At 55.2% G+C, this 23,029-nt stretch overlaps 1 protein-coding gene across 4 annotated transcripts in view; it reads left to right on the top strand.

Annotated features, from left to right (window-relative positions):
• The window catches only part of LOC147718363 (uncharacterized), a 96,629-nt gene extending 92,447 nt beyond the window's left edge, over positions 1 to 4,182 (top strand). For all 4 annotated transcript variants that reach the window (XM_086918314.1, XM_086918316.1, XM_086918318.1 and 1 more), the window contains one exon: positions 3,237 to 4,182. In XM_086918314.1, the coding sequence (XP_086774440.1) occupies positions 3,237 to 3,390 (154 nt within the window). In that variant the 3' untranslated portion in view covers positions 3,391 to 4,182. The remainder of the gene's footprint in view (positions 1 to 3,236) is intronic.
• Positions 4,183 to 23,029: the final 18,847 nt, after the last annotated feature.

The raw sequence follows: 23,029 nt of genomic DNA, 5'->3' as shown, positions 1-23,029 counted from the left end.
TAGAGGCGTTGTTGTCAGGGGTGTCTCCTGCTGGTGACTGGTGTTGTGGGTATCCTGGCCCCTCCAGAGAGTCTTTTAATATTTGAAATGTCTTTTCAAACTTCTTTAGTTCGTTGTTCCCAGCTTGTATTAGCACTATTCCTGTTTTGTAGATGGTTATGCATAAGTCTGCTCTGCATCTTAATGAGGGTGCGGTCGTTATTTTTGTGCCGTATGGGATGTTTATCGTAGATTTTGTGAAGAGGGTTTTTGTTATGGCGCTACGCCATTGAGCCGATTTCTTTGTGTAGAATATCAGGTCGTTCAATATTATGCCTTTAGCTATATTAAAATAAGGGTCATAAAACAGTTTGTCCGGATTTTTTCTTAGGGTGTTGTGTTTGAATTTTTTTGCAGCAGCTTTGGATAGTTTTGAGGGGTATTCAATGTTCAAGGCATTGGAGCCAGCATCAGCTAGGTGCCTATCATTCATCTTAATTCCACGTTAAGTGGTCTTAAAGTGGCTCTCCTCAGGTGAATTCCCAAAAGGTCCCTTCTTCTTATTTATCCACCTTGTACTAATTATTTCCTTCAGTAGATCTTACAATGAAAATGGGGTTTCCTACTAACGGTCGATAAATTATTAGATATTCTGGTATAACTATTGTTCTCCAAAATGAACCATCGTTTCAATTGTCCTTTCTCTATTTCCCTTGATTATGATTATAAACTTCGATAGTACTTTCTCAGTTTCCCCCAGTTATCAGCTTTCTTTTCCTCTTCCTGTATGGGATTGAGACATTCCTTTCTCTCTGTCTCCAGTTGCTAGTTGGTCACTATTTGTCTTATCTGGCCGCCATCTTAGGGTCAGGCAGGCTGAAGCACTCTCACCGTTTTAGATTTGAAAACGTATTCCCTGGCTGCCGTTTGAAATCAGCAGTGGACCTTCCCTATCCTGCCCCCCATTATGCTCGAACACCGACTGGGAGATCGAGATCCTTTGAAGAGGCTCTCTCTTCTCTCACCTAACGTCGCTGGTCCGTCCTTTGTGACCATGCTCCTCACCGATGCCAGCTTCTCCGCTAGCGCAGCCGATATTCCTCACGCCGATCCGGTGTCACAGTAGCTGTTCCTCGCTCCGCTCCCGTGCTCCTAAGCTCCCGTGCTCCTAAGCCGTGCTCCTAAGCTGTTCCCGTAAAAGCAGCTCCCGTGACGAGCGCTGTTTCAGGACCCCCGTCGCGGCACTCTCAAGCCGTACTTCATCCCCACTGGCTAACAAAACAATTTCCTCCGGTCCTGCTTCCCGGCACACCACAACCGGTTTCGAGAATGTGTCCGTGGTCCGACGTCTAATCTCCGCTCCGCTCCTCAGTACTCCATTCTCCTGCTGACTTGCCGCATGCTGACCTGCCCAGTGACCGGACAGTAGATCGCGGTAAGAAAACGTTCTTCTTGTTCCAATTTGGAGTCAGGTATCGCGTGTGTCACTGTTCCTGTTGGGGAAGGTGGACGGAAGGTGGGGAAGGCTGGCTGGTTTAACAAGGATTTACACCCGAAGGTGATCCCAAAACCAGGAGCTCCTCTATGCAGCTCCTCCTCAGGCGGCCATTTATTGACGGCGGAGTAGGGTTTAAGATCTAAGTTAAACTATTGCAGCATTAATCAAGGGTGGAGGAAATAAATAATGGGCTGACCCTGCAACAAACTTACAGTCCTATGGTTAGGGTTGCCAGCAGATTATTTTGATGGCCCAGTCGGTACAAAATTAAGCAGTCACCTAAAGCTGTATTTTCAGCACTTATCTGTGCATACTTTGAACAGCAAATATAAATAGAAAGCACCTTTACTTGTGTTCTAGGGCTGCCTCAATGATCCATGACTGACAAAGAGAAAAAAGACAGAAAAGTCACATAAGGAATGCATACATACTTTTGTATTTAAGTCTATCAAGTGCAAGAGGAGGTCTTTCCAGGCTCTTTACACAAAAAAAGGCAGGCATTTTTCTTTTGGCAACCCTACTTTATATTCTTTTTCATTAAATGCATGCTCACAGTACAACAGTAAATGTAAAATACAAATGTAAGGAACAGGTAGAGTGGGGGCCCAGGGGGTACTGGAAGCAGGCAAAAAAAACGTATCCTCTGTAACCAGTTTAAAAAGGCATGTAAATATGCAAATGGTCTTTAAAAACCTGTGGAAAACTCGGGCGGCTGGAGATGACTCCAGACACTGCCCAGCCGATTCCCAGCAGCGCGAGTTTCACTGCAGCAGCAGCCCAGCTGAGACACACGATGAGGGAGGAGGGGGGCTGAAGCCCCTGGGTCTGGGCAGAAGTGTAACTGTGAAGGCGCGACCCCCTTTGCATCAATCCATGGCCCCCCTGGGGGTCGCGCCCCACAGTTTGAAGACCCCTGCTCTATTCTATGGCACTCCCCTCGACACCACTCCACAGCCCTTTACTCTCCATCACTCTACTGCACGCCACTCCACTCTATGCCACTTCACAACACTTTACTCTACTCCACTCTACGTCACTCTATGCCACTCTACTCTATGGCACTCTACGACACTGTAATCTATTCTATGGCACTCCACACTACAGCACACTTCCTGTTTACTGTCTAGTTGCGCTGCTAGTTTAGTAGCGCCCCCTGTAGGGGCTGAGCCCTGTAGGTTTGCCAGAAGAGTTGACTGTGTTTCAGTTTTGTACAAAATGACGTTAGGTGTCTCTTTTCGCACCCAATGTTCCCTCTAGCAAAGACTTTTTTCACCAAAATCTGACGTGAGACAGATTCCACTCGACTCTCTGTCACACTTTCTTTCGCGTCAGTGGCCGGTGTATGGTCGAGCTGTGTCTTCTGTGAGTAGATTAGAGCACCCCTCAAACCCTCAGGCGTGACCCGCAACGCGTCCCACCTAGGACTCACTATGACATACAAGACCAGGCCTGCATTCCAGATATGGATGCCCATAGCGCTTTGTAACCAAACTAGTGGTAGCAAGGCACTATATAAATGCTAAATACAATTCTTGACCACCCACAAACCTACACGGCAGATGGCATTAGCAGAGCACCCTGTCAAGGCTTGCATGGACTACATATGTATGTAGTGGGCTTTATGTAAAAGGTTTAAGACTTCACATCCCTATCTCAGCAGCCCCTAGACAATCAAGATAGGTTCCAGTACCTAGCGGTGTAATAGTTGTATTTTAAACTGCAGATGTAACAGGTATTCTTTTCACTTGTTCCCTTATAGGGATTACCTCGTGGGCTTGCAACAGACCCTAGGGGAGAAGCTGGAGAGGTTTGACCTCGTGACACATGGAGGAGGGACCCAGTTCGCTAATTTATTCATTGACTGTATCCTGTCCACCATCCAGGAGGAGCTGGCCCTCCGGAGGGCGCAGTAAGCGCACTGGTGGTGGTCAACACTCCACCAGGTCTTCTGTCCATGGGTTGGACCTATGGACTTTTACCACACGTCATCCGCAGCCCGAAACACTTCATTGTCTGGAGCAGTCACATCTGGTCACTCGTCACCAACATTTTGATCTTTTAATATATATCTAATTTGTGTTTTTATTCCTTGCTTGTCCACTTTTTTTTTAGGGATAATTGCCTTTTGTTTTTTCCCTTTGTATGAATGTGCCTCCTTTTGATTGGTCTTTTTCCTGGTGTGAGCAGGTGTTTTCTAGATTTTGGCTAGTGGTCACTCTGCCTCTTCGGCCATGCACCGGTCCCACTCTGGATTGACACTGTACCGTGGACATCTCTGGGGGTTACCACTGCCGATGGTTTCTTTTTTCATATTTAATTTTAATGTCATATAATTTCTTGTATATTAAGGTCTGGTTTATAATGCTTCTGCCTGTGCTGCTATCCATCTGCTGTCGTTTTTTATTTTTATTTTTACATGCTGGAATTAATTAATTTAGGAGTGAAGACATCCTTGCCCACTCAGCGGAAAGCTGTATGCGTACTATAATTTGAATTTACTATGTATATCAATCTGTTTGTTCCCTCGTAGCCCAGACCGCCGACATGTTGCTGAAACCGGAAATAGGGGTCACCTCAAAATTGTGGAGGGTCCTGCCATTTCTGATTTATGTTCACTGCACGAGCAACCTCACCACAGATCTGACCACAGAGGCATGATTTTCTGTTCATCAGTTCAAATGTTTCAATAAATGAACCTGCCTTCCTCTTGGAGTGTTGTCATTGAATAACATATCATTTGTGTGTTATTTTTAGGAACTCTACATAGTCCAAACCTAGCTCTGGAAACCTCTGACCTCTTTAAAGTTAATATTGTTGCTGCAGCGGTGGCAGCGCCTGGACACCGTGTTCTGTCAGTAGGGGGGGTGAGGGGGGTTTACAGAAATCAGGATGTGATGGGGGAGACATATTTACAGTGTATATTTGCACACAACCGCAGTTTGAGGCCCAGTGAGGTGAAGAGACTTGCCCAGACTCACATGATGTTTGCTCAGACAAAGCCGGGATTAGAAACCCTTTGTCCCTGTTCCAAACTCAGCCCTGTCTGTGGAGCACACCTCCTCTCGTGTGACCTGAGGTTTAAGGGGGCCTATGTCTCTGGAGCACACCTCCTCTCGTGTGACCTAAGGTTCACGGGGGCCTGTGTCTGTGGAGCACACCTCCTCTTGTGTGACCTTAGGTTCACAGGGCCTGTGTCTGTGGAGCACACCTCCCCTCGTGTGACCCGAGGTTCACAGGGGCCTGTGTCTGAGGAGCACACCTCCTCTCGTGTGACCTGAGGTTCAAGGGGGCCTGTGTCTGTGGAGCACACCTCCTCTTGTGTGGCCTGAGGTTCACACAAGCCTGTGTCTGTGGAGCACACCTACTCTTGTGTGGCCTGAGGTTTCTCGGGGGCCTGTGTCTGTGGAGCACACCTCCTATCGTGTGACCTGAGGTTCACAGGGGCCTGTGTCTGTGGAGCACACCTCCTCTCGTGTGACCTGAGGTTCAAGGGGGCCTGAGTCTGTGGAGCACACTCCTCTTGTGTGACCTGAGCTACATGGGGGCCTGTGTCTGTGGAGCACACCTCCTCTCGTGTGACCCGAGGTTCACGGGGGCCTGTGTCTGTGGAGCACACCTCCTCGTGTGTGACCTGAGGTTCAAGGGGCCTATGTTGGACTTGGCCCTTCTGGCTGGTTCACCCCTAAACTTTTTGCTTTGAATTTTGACCTGGTGTTAGTTATTTTTGGCTCCTGCGCACTTTACCACTGTGTCCCAGGGTAAAGTGCGTGCGTGTGGTAAGGTTGGCCTGCCCTCCCATAGGAATGCACAGGGAATGTGAGTGTCCATGGTAGTTCCTGATGCGTGGGGAGTGCAAGCTCGAGTTTGGTATGTGCGGACTCGTGAGACTGAATGCTGCGCGATGATGTGTGCTGCGTTCATGTGTCTAGTGTGGAAGTGCCACTTCTAGAAGTTGGCCTGTTTGTGTAGTAAAGGTGAATTCCCTGTCTGGCTTGTGATTGGCTGGAGCTGGCTGGTGAGCCTGGCTCCATGAGTCAGGATGGGTCTGCCTCGGTGGTGAGTGGAGAGATCTGCATATTGATGTGAGGGAGGGGTGCATCTGCGACCTGAATAGGACTGGGGTTTTCCTACACAATGCTGGCTCCGCCCCCTGTGGTGCGACTGATGACCCTAGCCTGGCCAGTGAATGGGGACAGGGGCTGAGCACAACAGAGTGCTCCAAAACCAGTTGCATCCGGTTTTTCCCTTAACCCTGTAGCCTAGACAAAGGATTATTGTGTATAAAAAGGGGCTGTGACCCCTTGCAAAATGTTCTTTTCCCTGGATCCTATCTTGATGGGGGGCCTGCTGCTGCTGGGCGCCAGGAGGATACTGCCACTAGGACTGCCTCCCTGCCTAGAGAGCCCTGTGAGCTGGACCCTGGGCCTAGCCTTTGGCCCCCTGCCTACCTTTCTAAAGGACTTGCCCTGGACTTAGGTCTTTGTTACCTGTAGCGCTGTGCTGATTTCCTTGGTGGCCCTGAAAGAGAGAATCCCCAGCACAGGGATTCCCCCGTGGCCCCCTTCACCGCAGGTGCCCACCCTGCATTATGCCCGTGTTGGTATGTTTTAAATAACAGGAGCCCACCCTGCATCTGGTGCCTACCCCGTTGTGTATCTTGACTTGGAGGGAGCCTACCCCTCGTTTTGACCCCTGAGTTCACCTCAGCTGGCCGGGTTCGCAAAAGGAACCAAGAATCGGGGTCCCAACACCGTCCTCGGTGCACCGCTCCGTGATTGACTCTAGCCTACCAGGCCTTCCAACGCGTCATAGGGGGGCCACGCTGGGATTGGTCCCCGGCTCGAGGGCTTTCCCAGGAAGCAAGGCGGGCACGGAGCAGAAACCGGAAGCGTTCTGCCTCCCCAGCGAGGCTCTCCCGAGGAAGAGAGCCCTGCCCGCCGCCATTGTAGAAGCCCGGCCCCAGGAGCAGCGCCTGGGCGGAGAGGAGCCCCAGCAGAGGCGGTCGTCTCGAGGCGGGGCACCGTTGTTCTTTAAAGGCCCCGTGGGGGCCCGCGCATATTCCTCGAGCGGGCCCGGAAGGCAGCGGGCCGCTCACCCTTTAGTCACCCCCCAACGCGAGAGCCTAGTTGTTTTGGCGCCACGGGGCTCCCGGGGGCGTTATTTTAGTTAGAACCCGAGGCTCCACCTGCACAGGGCATTATGTGATTCTGAGTCCCCTGAGGGGGGACTCCAACGACGGGCCCATTGTTATTTCGAGCCCACGAGGCTCCATGGACTTTGGGGGCATTTGTTTATCTCGAGTCCCCCGAGAGGGACTCCAACGTTTTCAGCTGCATTACAGAGGGTAGAGCTGCCCCGGGTGGCAGCGGGCCGCTCCCCCAGTGTGGGGCACAGTATTACAGAGGCACGAGGCTCCTGAGGCCCCAGTTACTGATACAGAGCCCACGAGGCTCCAGGGGGCATTTTCTTTCTCGAGCCTGCGAGGCTCCCACGTGTTTGTAGCACAGTTGTGGCAGAGCCCAGGAGGCTTCCACATTGTTTATTTAGGGCCCCAGAAGAAAGCTAGGAGGCACGCTGGTGCCAGGCTCAGTTCCTCCAGCTGCCCAGCACTTAGTGTGCAGCTGCTTCGTTTAGGCCAGGAACCCTTGCGCATCCTTCTGTTTTGGCTGCCTGCGCAGCTGGCCCTGACATTTTGGACAAAGGTCGTTTGAGCCCCTGAGAGGCCGGTTGGCCTGGGGGACAGTTCCATGTGTTGTGTCCTTGCAAGGGGTACATGTTTATGCCTAATGTGATCTTTGCGCAATTGGGATTACCTGCCTAATGTGATTATTATATCATATGCAATGCTAGTTGCCTACACCTCTAAATGTATGTTTATGCTTAGGAGGTTGTTTTTCCTAGTATAAGTGATGCTAGTGAGTTCATGGTTCCCTGCGTGATATATGCCTAAGGTTGTTAGGATTGCATAGGTGGTACTTACCTTTTACCAGTAGTTGCTGGTGGTGTGCTACATTTGCTATTTGGTGCTACAGTTATTAAATGTTCTATGTGCTAAGCGTTATTCCTTCAAAGTGCTAATTCTACCAAGTGCTAGTTCTAAAAGTGCTTATTCCTGACAGTGGCCCACGTGGCCCTGTCCCATGTACATGATCCCCTGTAAATTCTGCCCGTGCAAATGGCACATTGTAAAGTGTGTGTTTATTATCTAATGTGTTTGGTATAATACAAAGGCTGTTTTTATATATAACCATGTGTGGAGTTTCTTTTGTGGTGGGCCTTGGGTGTTGTTGCTGGGTGCGCGCGCAAACGCTTTACACCTTGCGTCCGGGATAAGCCTGACTGCTCGTGCAAAGCAACCAAGGCGGTGAGCAGGGGTTATCTTGGCGGGTGACTTTCTTGCCCTGACATAGAATGGTGGTTTCTGCCCGGCTTTGGCGCAAGCCTTACCCAACCGGAAATCCCCATTTCTAACAGCCTGTGTCTGTGGAGCACACCTCCTCTCGTGTGACCTGAGGTTCAAGGGGGCCTGTGTCTCTGGAGCACACCTCCCCTCATGTGACCCGAGGTTCGAGGGGGCCTGTGTCTCTGGAGCACACCTCCTATCTTGTGAACTGAGGTTCAAGGAGGCCTGTGTCTGTGGAGCACACCACCTCTCATGTGACCCGAGGTTCACGGGGGGCTGTGCCTGTGGAGCACAACTCCTCTAAAGTGACCCGAGGTTCACGGGGGCCTATGTCTGTGGACCACACCTCTTCTTGTGCGACCTGAGGTTCACACTAGACTGTGTTTGTGGAGGAAACCTCCTGGGGTGTGACCTGGGGTTCACGGGGCCTGTGTCTGTGGAGCACACCACCTCTCATGTGACCCGAGGTTCATGGGGGCCTGTGTCTGAGGAGCACACCTCCTCTTGTGTGACCCGAGGTTCACGGGGGCCTGTGTCTGTGGAGCACACCTCCTCTCGTGTGACCCGAGGTTCACACAGGCCTGTGTCTCTGGAGCACACCTCCTCTTGTGTGACCCGAGGTTCGCGGGGGCATGTGTCTCTGGAGCACACCTCTTCTCCTGTGACCCGAGGTTCACAGGGGCCTGTGTCTCTGGAGCACACCTCTTCTCATGTGACTCGAGGTTCACACAGACCTGTGTCGTTGAAGCACACCTCCTCTCGTGTGACCTGTGGTACACACAGGCATGTGTCTGTGGGGCACACCTCCTCGTGTGGCCTGAGGTTTACACAGGCCTGTGTTTGTGGGGCACATCTCCTCTCGTGTGACCCGAGGTTCACGGGGCCCGTGTCTGTGGAGCACACCTCTTGTGTGACCCGAGGTTCACAGGGGCCTGTGTCTGTGGACCACACCTCTTGTCGTGTGACCCAAGGTTCACGGGGGCTTATGTCTGTGGACCACACCTCTTCTTGTGTGACCTGAGGTTCACACTAGCCTGTGTTTGTGGAGGAAACCTCCTGGGGTTCACGGGCCTGTGTCTGTGGAGCACACCACCTCTTGTGTGACCCGAGGTCCACGGAGGCCTGTGTCTGTGGACCACACCTCTTCTCGTGTGACTTGAGGCACAAGGGGGCCTGTGTCTGTGGAGCACACCTCCTCTCGTGTGACCTGAGGTTCACACAGGCCTGTGTCTGAAGAGCACACCTCCTCTCGTGTGACCTGAGGTTCACACAGGCCTGTGCCTTTTGAGCACATCTCCTCTCGTGTGACCCAGGTTCACACAGGCCTGTTTCTGAGGAGCATACCTCCTCTCGTGTGACCTAACGTTCACACCGGTCTGTGTCTGTGGAGCACACCTCCTCTCGTGTGACCTAAGGTTCACACCGGCCTGTGTCTGTGGAGCACACCTTCTCTCGTGTGACCTAAGGTTCACACCGGCCTGTGTCTGAGGAGCATACCTCCTCTCGTGTGACCCAGGTTCCCACAGGCCTATGTCTGAGGAGCACACCTCCTCTCGTGTGACCAGAGGTTCAGGGGGGCATGTGTCTCTGGAGCACACATCTCCTCTCGTGTGACCCGAGGTTCACGGGGCCTGTGTCTGTGGAGCACACCTCTTCTCGTGTGACCCGAGGTTCATGGGGGCCTATGTCTGTGGACCACACCTCTTCTTGTGCGACCTGAGGTTCACACTAGCCTGTGTTTGTGGAGGAAACCTCCTGGGGTGTGACCTGGGGTTCACGGGGCCTGTGTCTGTGGAGCACACCACCTCTCATGTGACCCGAGGTTCATGGGGGCCTGTGTCTGAGGAGCACACCTCCTCTGGTGTGACCCGAGGTTCACGGGGGCCTGTGTCTGTGGAGCACACCTCCTCTTGTGTGACCCGAGGTTCACGGGGGCCTGTGTCTCTGGAGCACACCTCTTCTCGTGTGACCCGAGGTTCAAGGGGGCTGTGTCTCTGGAGCACACCTCTTCTCATGTGACCCGAGGTTCACACAGGCCTGTGTCTGAGGAGCATACCTCCTCTCGTGTGACCTAAGGTTCACACCGGCCTGTGTCTGAGGAGCATACCTCCTCTTGTGTGACCCAGGTTCACAAAGGCCTGTGTCTGAGGAGCACACCTCCTCTCGTGTGACCAGAGGTTCAAGGGGGCCTGTGTCTGTGGAACACACGTTCTCTTGTGTGACCCAAGGTTCAAGGGGGCCTGTTTCTGTAAAGCACACCTTCTGGGGCGTGACATGCGGTTCACGGGCCTGTGTCTGTGGAGCACACCTTCTCTTGTGTGACCCAGGTTCACACAGGCCTGTGTCTGTGGAGCACACCTCCTCTCGTGTGACCCAAGGTTCAAGGGGGCCTGTGTCTCTGGAGCACACATCTCCTCTCGTGTGACCCGAGGTTTACGGGGCCTTTGTCTGTGGAGCACACCTCTCGTGTGACCCGAGGTTCATAGGGGCCTGTGTCTGTGGACCACACCTCTTCTCGTGTGACCCGAGGTTCATGGGGGCCTATGTCTGTGGACCACACTTCTTCTTGTGTGACCTGAGGTTCACACTAGCCTGTGTTTGTGGAGGAAACCTCCTGGGGTGTGACCTGGGGTTCACGGGCCTGTGTCTGTGGAGCACACCACCTCTCATGTGACCCGAGGTTCATGGGGGCCTGTGTCTGTGGAGCACACCTCCTCTTGTGTGACCTGAGGTTCAAACAGGCCTGTGTCTCTGGAGCACACCTCCTCTCGTGTGACCCGAGGTTCACGGGGCCTTTGTCTGTGGAGCACACCTCTTCTCGTGTGACCTGAGGTTCACGGGGGCCTATGTCTGTGGACCACACCTCTTCTCGTGTGACCCGAGGTTCACACAGACCTGTGTCTGTGGAACACACCTCCTCTCCTGTGACCTGAGGTACACACAGGCATGTGTCTGTGGGGCACACCTCCTCCTGTAACCTGAGGTTCACGGGGGCCTTTGTCTGTGGAGTACACTTCCTCTCGTGTGACCTGAGGTTTACACAGGCCTATGTTTGTGGGGCACATCTCCTCTCGTGTGACCCGAGGTTCACGGGGCCTGTGTCTGTGGAGCACACCTCTCGTGTGACCCGAGGTTCACAGGGGCCTGTGTCTTTGGACCACACCTCTTCTCGTGTGACCCGAGGTTCAAGGGGGCCTATGTCTGTGGACCACACCTCTTCTTGTGTGACCTGAGGTTCACACTAGCCTGTGTTTGTGGAGGAAACCTCCTGGGGTGTGACCTGGGGTTCACGGGCCTGTGTCTGTGGAGCACACCACCTCTCGTGTGACCTGAGGTTCACTGGGGCTTGTGTCTGGAGCACACCTCCTCTGGTGTGACCCGAGGTTCATGGGGGCCTGTGTCTGTGGACCACACCTCTCCTTGTGTGACCTGAGGTACAAGGGGGCCTGTGTCTGTGGAGCACACCTCCTCTCGTGTGACCCGAGGTTCACACAGGCCTGTGTCGCTGGAGCACACCTCCTCTCGTGTGACCCGAGGTTCACGGGGGCCTGTGTCTCTGGAGCACACCTCCTCTCATGTGACCCTAGGTTCACACAGGCCTGTGTCTGTGGAGCACACCTCCTCTCGTGTGACCAGAGGTTTGAGGGGGCCTGTGTCTGTGGAGCACACCTCCTCGAGTGACCCGAGGTTCAAGGGGGCCTGTGTCTGTGAAGCAAATCTCCTGGGGTGTGACCTGGGGTTCACGGGGCCTGTGTCTGTGGAGTACACCTCCTCTCGTGTGACCTAAGGTTCACACCGGCCTGTGTCTGAGGAGCACACCTCCTCTCGTGTGACCCAGGTTCACACAGGCCTGTGTCTGAGGAGCACACCTCCTCTCGTGTGACCAGAGGTTCAAGGGGGCCTGTGTCTGTGGAGTACACCTCCTCTCGTGTGACCCTAGGTTCAAGGGGGCCTGTGTCTGTGAAGCACACCTTCTGGGGTGTGACCAGCGGTTCACGGGGCCTGTGTCTGTGGAGCACACCTTCTCTTGTGTGACCCAGGTTCACACAGGCCTGTGTCTGTGGAGCACACCTCCTCTCGTGTGACCCGAGGTTCAAGGGGACCTGTGTCTGTGGAGCACACCTCCTGGGGTGTGACCTGGGGTTCACGGGGCCTGTGTCTCTGGAGCACACCTCCTCTCGTGTGACCTAAGGTTCACGGGGGCCTGTGTCTCTGGAGCACACCTTCTCTCGTGTGACCTTAGGTTCTTGGGGGCCTTTGTCTCTAGAGCACACCTTCTCTCGTGTAACCTGAGGTTCACACGGCCTGTGTCTGTGGAGCACACCTCCTCTGGTGTGACCTGAGGTTCACGGGGCCTGTGTCTCTAGAGCACACCTCCCCTCGTGTGACCCGAGGTTCACGGGGCCTTTGTCTCTGGAGCACACCTCCTCTCGTGTGACCTAAGGTTCACAGCAGCCTGTTTCTGAGGAGCACAGCTCCTCTCGTGTGACCCGAGGTTCACACCGGCCTGTGTCTGTGGAACACACCACCTCTCGTGTGACCCGAAGTTCACAGGGGCCTGTGTCTGTGGAGCACACCTCCCCTCGTGTGACCAGAAGATGATGGGGGCCTGTGCCTCTGGAGCACACCTCCTCTTGTGTGACCTAAGGTTCACACCAGCCTGTGTCTCTGGAGCACACCTCCTCTTGTGTGACCTGAGGTTCACGGGGGCCTGTGTCTCTGGAGCACACCTCCTCTCGTGTGACCTAAGGTTCACGGGGGCCTGTGTCTGTGGAGCACACCTCCTGGGGGGTGACCTGGGGTTCACACAGGCCTGTGTCTGAGGACCACACCTCCTCTCGTGTGACCTAAGGTTCACACCGGCCTGTGTCTGAGGACCACACCTCCTCTCGTGTGACCTGAGGTTCACGGGGGCCTGTGTCTCTGGAGCACACCTCCTCTTGTGTGACCCGAGGTTCAAGGGGGCCTGTGTCTGTGGGGCACACCTCCTCTCGTGTGACCTAAGGTTCACACAGGCCTATGTCTCTGGAGCACACCTCCTCTCGTGTGACCCTAGGTTCACACTGGCCTGTGTCTGTGGAGCACACCTCCTCTTGTGTGACCCAAGGTTCATGGGGCCTGTGTCTGAGGAGCACACCTCCTCTTGTGTGACCCGAGGTTCACGGGGGCCTGTGTCTGTGAAGCACACCTCCTCTCGTGTGACCCGAGGTTCACGGGGCCTGTGTCTGTGGAGCACATCTCCCCTTGTGTGACCAGAGGTTCACGGGGGCCTGTGTCTCTGGAGCACACCTCCCCTTGTGTGACCCGAGGTTCACGGGGGCCTGTGTCTGGGGAGCACACCTCCTCTCGTGTGACCCGAGGTTCACACCAGCCTGTTTCTGAGGAGCACACCTCCTCTCGTGTGACACGAGGATCACGGGGGCCTGTTTCTCTGGAGCATACCTCCTCTCGTGTGATCCGAGGTTTAAGGGGGCTGTGTCTCTGGAGCACACCTCTTCTCGTGTGACCTGAGGTACACACAGACCTGTGTCTGTGGAGCACACCTCCTTGTGTGACCCGAGGTTCACGGGGGCCTTGGTCTGTGGAGTACACTTCCTCTCGTGTGACCTGAGGTTTACACAGGCCTGTGTTTGTGGTGCACATCTCCTCTCGTGTGACCCGAGGTTCATGGGGCCTCTGTCTGTGGAGCACACCTCTCGTGTGACCTGAGGTTCACAGGGGCCTGTGTCTGTGGACCACACCTCTTCTCGTGTGACCCGAGGTTCACGGGGGCCTATGTCTGTGGACCATACCTCTTCTTGTGTGACCTGAGGTTCACACTAGCCTGTGTTTGTGGAGGAAACCTCCTGGGGTGTGACCTGGGGTTCACGGGCCTGTGTCTGTGGAGCACACCACCTCTCGTGTGACCCGAGGTTCACTGGGGCTGGTGTCTGTGGAGCACACCTCTTCTTGTGTGACCTGAGGTACAAGGGGGCCTGTGTCTGTGGAGCACACCTCCTCTCGTGTGACCTGAGGTTCACACAGGCCTGTACCTTTTGAGCACATCTCCTCTCGTGTGACCCAGGTTCACACAGGCCTGTGTCTGTGGAGCACACCTCCTCTCGTGTGACCAGAGGTTTAAGGGGGCCTGTGTCTGTGGAGCACACCTCCTCGAGTGACCCGAGTTTCAAGGGGGCCTGTGTCTGTGGAGCACACCTCCTGGGGTGTGACCTGGGGTTCACAGGGCCTGTGTCTGTGGAGTACACCTCCTCTCTTGTGACCTAACGTTCACACCGGCATGTGTCTGTGGAGCACACCTCCTCCCGTGTGACCTAAGGTTCACACCGGCCTGTGTCTGTGGAGCACACCTCCTCTCGTGTGACCTAAGGTTCACACCGGCCTGTGTCTGAGGAGCACACCTCCTGGGGGCTGACCAGAGGTTCAAGGGGGCCTGTATCTGTGGAGCACACCTCCTCTCGTGTGACCCTAGGTTCAAGGGGGCCTGTGTCTGTGAAGCACACCTTCTGGGGTGTGACCTGCGGTTCACGGGGCCTGTGTATGTGGAGCACACCTTCTCTTGTGTGACCTAGGTTCACACAGGCCTGTGTCTGTGGAGCACACCTCCTCTCGTGTGACCCGAGGTTCAAGGGGACCTGTGTCTGTGGAGCACACCTCCTGGGGGCTGACCTGGGGTTCACGGGGCCTGTGTCTATGGAGCACACCTCCTCTCGTGTGACCTAAGGTTCACGGGGGCCTGTGTCTCTGGAGCACACATCTCCTCTCGTGTGACCCGAGGTTCACGGGGCCTTTGTCTGTGGAGCACACCTCTCGTGTGACCCGAGGTTCACAGGGGCCTGTGTCTGTGGACCACATCTCTTCTCGTGTGACCCGAGGTTCGCGGGGGCCTATGTCTGTGGACCACACTTCTTCTTGTGTGACCTGGGGTTCACAGGCCTGTGTCTGTGGAGCACACCACCTCTCATGTGACCCGAGGTTCATGGGGCCTGTGTCTGTGGAGCACACCTCCTCTCGTGTGAACCGAGGTTCACACAGGCCTGTGTCTCTGGAGCACACCTCCTCTCATGTGACCCGAGGTTCACGGGGGCCTGTGTCTCTGGAGCACACCTCCTCTCGTGTGACCCGAGGTTCACGGGGCATTTGTCTGTGGAGCACACCTCTTTTGTGACCCGAGGTTCACAGGGGCCTGTGTCTGTGGACCACACCTCTTCTCGTGTGACCCGAGGTTCACAGGGGCCTATGTCTGTGGACCACACCTCCTCTCGTGTGACCTGAGGTACACACAGGCATGTGTCTGTGGGGCACACCTCCTCGTGTGACCTGAGGTTCACAGGGGCCTGTGTCTGTGGACCACACCTCTTCTCGTGTGACCCGACGTTCACGGGGGCCTATGTCTGTGGACCACACCTCTTCTTGTGTGACCTGAGGTTCACACTAGCCTGTGTTTGTGAAAGAAACCTCCTGGGGTGTGACCTGGGGTTCACGGGCCTGTGTCTGTGGAGCACACCACCTCTCGTGTGACCCGAGGTTCACTGGGGCTTGTGTCTGTGGAGCACACCTCCTCTCGTGTGACCCGAGGTCCAGGGAGGCCTGTGTCTGTGGACCACACCTCTTCTTGTGTGACCTGAGGTACAAGGGGGCCTGTGTCTGTGGAGCACACCTCCTCTCGTGTGACCCGAGGTTCACACAGGCCTGTGTCGCTGGAGCACACCTCCTCTCGTGTGACCCGAGGTTCACGGGGGCCTGTGTCTCTGGAGCACACCTCCTCTCGTGTGACCCTAGGTTCACACAGGCCTGTGTCTGTGGAGCACACCTCCTCTCGTGTGACCAGAGGTTTGAGGGGGCCTGTGTCTGTGGAGCACACCTCCTCGAGTGACCCGAGGTTTAAGGGGGCCTGTGTCTGTGGAGCACATCTCCTGGGGTGTGACCTGGGGTTCACGGGGCCTGTGTCTGTGGAGTATATCTCCTCTCGTGTGACCTAACGTTCACACCGGCCTGTGTCTGTGGAGCACACCTCCTCTCGTGTGACCTAAGGTTTACACCGGCCTGTGTCTGAGGAGCACACCTCCTCTCGTGTGACCCAGGTTCACACAGGCCTGTGTCTGAGGAGCACACCTCCTCTCGTGTGACCAGAGGTTCAAGGGGGCCTGTGTCTGTGGAGCACACCTCCTCTCTTGTGACCCTAGGTTCAAGGGGGCCTGTGTCTGTGGAGCGCACCTTCTCTTGTGTGACCCAGGTTCACACAGGCCTGTGTCTGTGGAGCACACCTCCTCTCGTGTGACCCGAGGTTCAAGGGGACCTGTGTCTGTGGAGCACACCTCCTGGGGTGTGACCTGGGGTTCACGGGGCCTGTGTCTCTGGAGCACACCTCCTCTCGTGTGACCTAAGGTTCACGGGGGCCTGTGTCTCTGGAGCACACCTTCTCTCGTGTGACCTAAGGTTCTTGGGGGCCTGTTTCTCTATAGCACACCTTCTCTCGTGTAACCTGAGGTTCACAGGGCCTGTGTCTGTGGAGCACACCTCCTCTCGTGTGACCTGAGGTTCACGGGGCCTGTGTCTCTAGAGCACACCTCCCCTCGTGTGACCCGAGGTTCACGGGGCCTGTGTCTCTGGAGCACACCTCCTCTTGTGTGACCTAAGGTTCACAGCAGCCTGTTTCTGAGGAGCACACCTCCTCTCGTGTGACCCGAGGTTCACACCGGCCTGTGTCTGTGGAACACACCACCTCTCGTGTGACCCGAGGTTCACGGGCCTGTGTCTGTGGAGCACACCTCCCCTCGTGTGACCAGAGGATGACGGGGGCCTGTGTCTCTGGAGCACACCTCCTCTCGTGTGACCTAAGGTTCACACCAGCCTGTGTCTCTGGAGCACACCTCCTCTTGTGTGACCTGAGGTTCACGGGGGCCTGTGTCTCTGGAGCACACCTCCTCTTGTGTGACCCAAGCTTCACGGGGCCTGTGTCTGAGGAGCACACCTCCTCTTGTGTGACCCGAGGTTCACGGGGGCCTGTGTCTGTGAAGCACACCTCCCCTTGTGTGACCAGAGGTTCACGGGGGCATGTGTCTCTGGAGCACACCTCCTCTTGTGTGACCTAAGGTTCACACCAGCCTGTGTCTGAGGACCACACCTCCTCTCGTGTGACCTGAGGTTCACAGGGGCCTGTGTCTGTGGAGCACACCTCCTCTCGTGTGACCTAAGGTTCACACCAGCCTGTGTCTGAGGAGCACACCTCCTCTCGTGTGACCTGAGGTTCTCACCAGCCTGTGTCTGTGGAGCACACCTCCTCTCGTGTGACCTAAGGTTCACACCGGCCTGTGTCTGAGGACCACACCTCCTCTCGTGTGACCTGAGGTTCACGGGGGCCTGTGTCTCTGGAGCACACCTCCTCTTGTGTGACCCGAGGTTCAAGGGGGCCTGTGTCTGTGGGGCACACCTCCTCTCGTGTGACCTAAGGTTCACACAGGCCTATGTCTCTGGAGCACACCTCCTCTCGTGTGACCCTAGGTTCACACTGGCCTGTGTCTGTGAAGCACACCTCCTCTTGTGTGACCCAAGGTTCACGGGGCCTGTGTCTGAGGAGCACACCTCCTCTTGTGTGACCCGAGGTTCACGGGGGCCTGTGTCTGTGAAGCACACCTCCTCTTGTGTGACCCAAGGTTCACGGGGCCTGTGTCTGAGGAGCACACCTCCTCTTGTGTGACCCGAGGTTCACGGGGGCCTGTGTCTGTGAAGCACACCTCCTCTTGTGTGACCCAAGGTTCACGGGGCCTGTGTCTGTGGAGCACACCTCCCCTTGTGTGACCAGAGGTTCACGGGGGCCTGTGTCTCTGGAGCACACCTCCTCTCGTGTGACCTAAGGTTCTCACCAGCCTGTGTCTCTGGAGCACACCTCCTCTCGTGTGACCTGAGGTTCACAGGGGCCTGTGTCTGTGGAGCACACCTCCTCTCGTGTGACCTAAGGTTCACACCAGCCTGTGTCTGAGGAGCACACCTCCTCTCGTGTGACCCGAGGTTCTCACCAGCCTGTTTCTGAGGAGCACATCTCCTCTCGTGTGACCCGCGGTTCATGGGGTCCTGTGTCTGTGGAGCACACCTCCTCTTGTGACCCGAGGTTCACACAGACCTGTGTCTGTGGAGCACACCTCCTCTCGTGTGACCCGAGGTTCACGGGGGCCTGTGTCTCTGGAGCACACCTCCTCTCGTGTGACCCGAGGTTCAAGGGGGCTGTGTCTCTGGAGCACACCTCTTCTCCTGTGACCCGAGGTTCACACAGACCTGTGTCTGTGGAGCACACCTCCTCTCTTGTGACCTGAGGTACACACAGGCATGTGTCTGTGGGGCACACCTCCTTGTGTGACCCGAGGTTCACGGGGGCCTTGGTCTGTGGAGTACACCTCCTCTCGTGTGACCTGAGGTTTACACAGGCCTGTGTTTGTGGGGCACATCTCCTCTCGTGTGACCCGAGGTTCATGGGGCCTGTGTCTGTGGAGCACACCTCTCATGTGACCCGAGGTTCACACAGGCCTGTTTCTGAGGAGCACACCTCCTCTCGTGTGACCCGAGGTTCACACCGGCCGGTGTCTGTGAAACACACCACCTCTCGTGTGACCCGAGGTTCACAGGGGCCTGTGTCTGTGGAGCACACCTCCCCTCGTGTGACCAGAGGATGACGGGGGCCTGTCTCTCTGGAGCACACCTCCTCTCGTGTGACCTAAGGTTCACGGGGGCCTGTGTCTGTGGAGCACACCTCCTGGGGTGTGACCTGGGGTTCACAGGGCTGTGTCTGTGGAGCACACCTCCTCTCGTGTGGCCTAAGGTTCACACCGGCCTGTGTCTGTGGAGCACACCTCCTCTCGTGTGACCTAAGGTTCACACCGGCCTGTGTCTGAGGACCACACCTCCTCTCGTGTGACCTGAGGTTCACGGGGGCCTGTGTCTCTGGAGCACACCTCCTCTTGTGTGACCCGAGGTTCAAGGGGGCCTGTGTCTGTGGGGCACACCTCCTCTCGTGTGACCTAAGGTTCACACAGGCCTATGTCTCTGGAGCACACCTCCTCTTGTGTGACCCAAGGTTCACGGGGCCTGTGTCTGAGGAGCACACCTCCTCTTGTGTGACCCGAGGTTCACGGGGGCCTGTGTCTGTGAAGCACACCTCCCCTTGTGTGACCAGAGGTTCACGGGGGCATGTGTCTCTGGAGCACACCTCCTCTTGTGTGACCTAAGGTTCACACCAGCCTGTGTCTGAGGACCACACCTCCTCTCGTGTGACCTGAGGTTCACAGGGGCCTGTGTCTGTGGAGCACACCTCCTCTCGTGTGACCTAAGGTTCACACCAGCCTGTGTCTGAGGAGCACACCTCCTCTCGTGTGACCCGAGGTTCTCACCAGCCTGTTTCTGAGGAGCACACCTCCTCTTGTGTGACCCGAGGTTCATGGGGTCCTGTGTCTGTGGAGCACACCTCCTCTTGTGACCCGAGGTTCACACAGACCTGTGTCTGTGGAGCACACCTCCTCTCGTGTGACCCGAGGTTCACGGGGCATTTGTCTGTGGAGCACACCTCTTTTGTGACCCGAGGTTCACAGGGGCCTGTGTCTGTGGACCACACCTCTTCTCGTGTGACCCGAGGTTCACAGGGGCCTATGTCTGTGGACCACACATCTTCTCGTGTGACCCGAGGTTCACACAGACCTGTGTCTGTGGAGCACACCTCCTCTCTTGTGACCTGAGGTACACACAGGCATGTGTCTGTGGGGCACACCTCCTTGTGTGACCCGAGGTTCACGGGGGCCTTTGTCTGTGGAGTACACTTCCTCTCGTGTGACCTGAGGTTTACACAGGCCTGTGTTTGTGGGGCACATCTCCTCTCGTGTGACCCGAGGTTCATGGGGCCTGTGTCTGTGGAGCACACCTCTCGTGTGACCCGAGGTTCACAGGGGCCTGTGTCTGTGGACCACACCTCTTCTCGTGTGACCCGAGGTTCACGGGGGCCTATGTCTGTGGACCATACCTCTTCTTGTGTGACCTGAGGTTCACACTAGCCTGTGTTTGTGGAGGAAACCTCCTGGGGTGTGACCTGGGGTTCACGGGCCTGTGTCTGTGGAGCACACCACCTCTTGTGTGACCCGAGGTTCACTGGGGCTTGTGTCTGTGGAGCACACCTCCTCTGGTGTGACCCGAGGTTCATGGAGGCCTGCGTCTGTGGACCACACCTCTTCTTGTGTGACCTGAGGTACAAGGGGGCCTGTGTCTGTGGAGCACACCTCCTCTCGTGTGACCTGAGGTTCACACAGGCCTGTACCTTTTGAGCACATCTCCTCTCGTGTGACCCAGGTTCACACAGGCCTGTGTCTGTGGAGCACACCTCCTCTCGTGTGACCAGAGGTTTAAGAGGGCCTGTGTCTGTGGAGCACACCTCCTCGAGTGACCCGAGTTTGAAGGGGGCCTGTGTCTGTGAAGCACACTTCCTGGGGTGTGACCTGGGGTTCACGGGGCCTGTGTCTGTGGAGTACACATCCTCTTGTGTGACCTAAGGTTCACACCGGCATGTGTCCGTGGAGCACACCTCCTCTCGTGTGACCGAAGGTTCACACCGGCCTGTGTCTGAGGAGCACACCTCCTCTTGTGTGACCCAGGTTCACACAGGCCTGTGTCTGAGGAGCACACCTCCTCTCGTGTGACCAGAGGTTCACGGGGGCCTGTGTCTCTGGAGCACACCTCCTCTCGTGTGACCCTAGGTTCAAGGGGGCCTGTGTCTGTGGAGCACACCTCCTCTCGTGTGACCCTAGGTTCAAGGGGGCCTGTGTCTGTGGAGCACACCTTCTCTTGTGTGACCTAGGTTCACACAGGCCTGTGTCTGTGGAGCACACCTACTCTCGTGTGACCCGAGGTTCAAGGGGACCTGTGTCTGTGGAGCACACCTCCTGGGGTGTGACCTGGGGTTCACGGGGCCTGTGTCTCTGGAGCACACCTCCTCTCGTGTGACCTAAGGTTCACAGGGGCCTGTGTCTCTGGAGCACACCTTCTCTCGAGTGACCTAAGGTTCACACGGCCTGTGTCTGTGGAGCACACCTCCTCTCGTGTGACCCGAGGTTCACGGGGCCTGTGTCTCTAGAGCACACCTCCCCTCGTGTGACCCGAGGTTCACCGGCCTTTGTCTCTGGAGCACACCTCCCCTCGTGTGACCTAAGGTTCACAGCAGCCTGTTTCTGAGGAACACACCTCTCGTGTGACCCGAGGTTCACACCGGCCTGTGTCTGTGGAGCACACCTCTCGTGTGACCCAAGGTTCACACTGGCCTGTGTTTGTGGAACACACCACCTCTCGTGTGACCCGAGGTTCACACAGACATGTGTCTGAGGACCACACCTCCTCTCGTGTGACCTGAGGTTCACAGGGGCCTGTGTCTGTGGAGCACACCTCATCTCATGTGACCTAATGTTCACGGGGGCCTGTGTCTGGCACTCACCACTTGACAACTTTATCTTCAACTTGTTAGAATTGTACCAATTTGTTGTTCTGCTGAGCCAGGGGGAGGAAGCACAAGGGATGATTCATACACATTTCTCCTTGCTTTCACATTCTTAGGTCTGGCTGCCTGGTGGCAAAAGACCTACTCCAGGCTTACTAAGAAACTCTCAGCCGAATGCTTAGCCTTGTTTGGGTTTGTCAGTCTCATTTCCTTGCTTCTTATTAAGTGACCTTCCTTGTCTTGGTTTCTCCATCTTGTTTGTCTTTCCCCTGGAGATTAGCCTCTTTGCATCCCTCTGATTGACTGAGTTCTGTCCTTCCTTTTCACACTTTTAGGGAGCTATATTTTTTCTCCTTTTTGTTTAATTAGTCCACAAGACTGCATGTGTTTTCCAGCTGTCTCCAACTCTCCAAAGTATGCTGCCTGCAATGCATCTCCCCTCTTGTTTGTTCTTCTCGCCTCATGATACGTGTTGTTCCCGCTCTCGTGCGCTTCTCCCCCACTCCCTGGGTTGCTGACACTTTCATGTGCTTGTTGCCCTCATGTGCTTCGCCGCTCGCAACCCCAAGCTGGATTTCTCTCCCTCGCCCTGTATTTTTCTCCATTTTCACTTCCCCCGTCCCCTGCCTCTGTCTTCCTCGTGCAGTGGTTTCCCCCTCCTGACCTCTTTATGCTCCCCCTATTCACATTCATCCCCAATACACGTGATGCTTTAAAAAAAAAACCTGTGCAAAAAAATCCTAATTGTTGTTATTAATTGTGCCAAGTGAAGTCTGCCATCTCGGATCTGCAAAAAGAGAAACATTGAAACAAATAGTGCCAGTGTCAATGTCTACTTTTTCAACTTTTACATTTATTGTTCCAAGTTGTACGCACATGCATAATGAGGTAGGCGAAAACGTCTTAGCGCCATTTTTTATGTTTACTCTTTAACCATGCATTGCTGCACACCCTCGCTAAAAACTATTTGCAAAACAAATTGGCCCCATGGGCGAGATCTTTTGGCTTTGCCAATGCTTATTTCTTCTAGCTGGAGTATGGTATGTGAAACAAATATGTCCTTTATTGGTGGCTGCCTCTTGAATGTTCCTTTTGTGTTTGAATTAACAACTGCACTCATGTGACTTGAGATTGCCTCTTTTTTTGATCATAAGGTAATTGAACACAGTCATAAATCAAAATAAAGGACCGTCTTCGAGCTATGACAGGTCAGCGCAGGGGCGTGTTTATAGAGAAGGTGCTGCTGCGTGTCTAAGATTACACCGGCTCAAGTTAAGCATACATATGCGGGGCCCGTCTCTTGCAGGGTAGACGCCGTGCACCCTGTGGGTGAAATGGGTAGACGGCGTCTACCCTCGCCTTGTGACCGAGCTAAGGACGGTCGCCGTCTTCCAGATATGACAGGTCAGCAGGGGCGTGTTCTTCTCAAGACCTCCTTTTCTCTTCCTGGAAGCCTGCGCGCTGCCTTTCATCATCCACAGAAGCAGGCCCGGCTCCAGGAATTTTTATTTGGGTGGGCCAAGGGTGCATTTGGGTGGGCCACTGCGGGCTCGATTTGTCGCATATATGTCTAGGCAGGCCTGCTTCAGGGCCCTCCTTTATCTATTCTTAGTCTTACAAGGCCCAGTAAAACGCAAATCTCTTTCTAAATATTATCACTTTCAAAAAGTGTTTTTTCCATGTA

The sequence above is a fragment of the Lissotriton vulgaris genome, chromosome 4_1 (genome assembly GCF_964263255.1).
Source record: "Lissotriton vulgaris chromosome 4_1, aLisVul1.2, whole genome shotgun sequence".
NCBI classification, from domain to species: domain Eukaryota; kingdom Metazoa; phylum Chordata; class Amphibia; order Caudata; family Salamandridae; genus Lissotriton; species Lissotriton vulgaris.
Note: the sequence above shows the minus strand (reverse complement) of the source record. Positions and strands in the feature narration are given on the sequence as shown.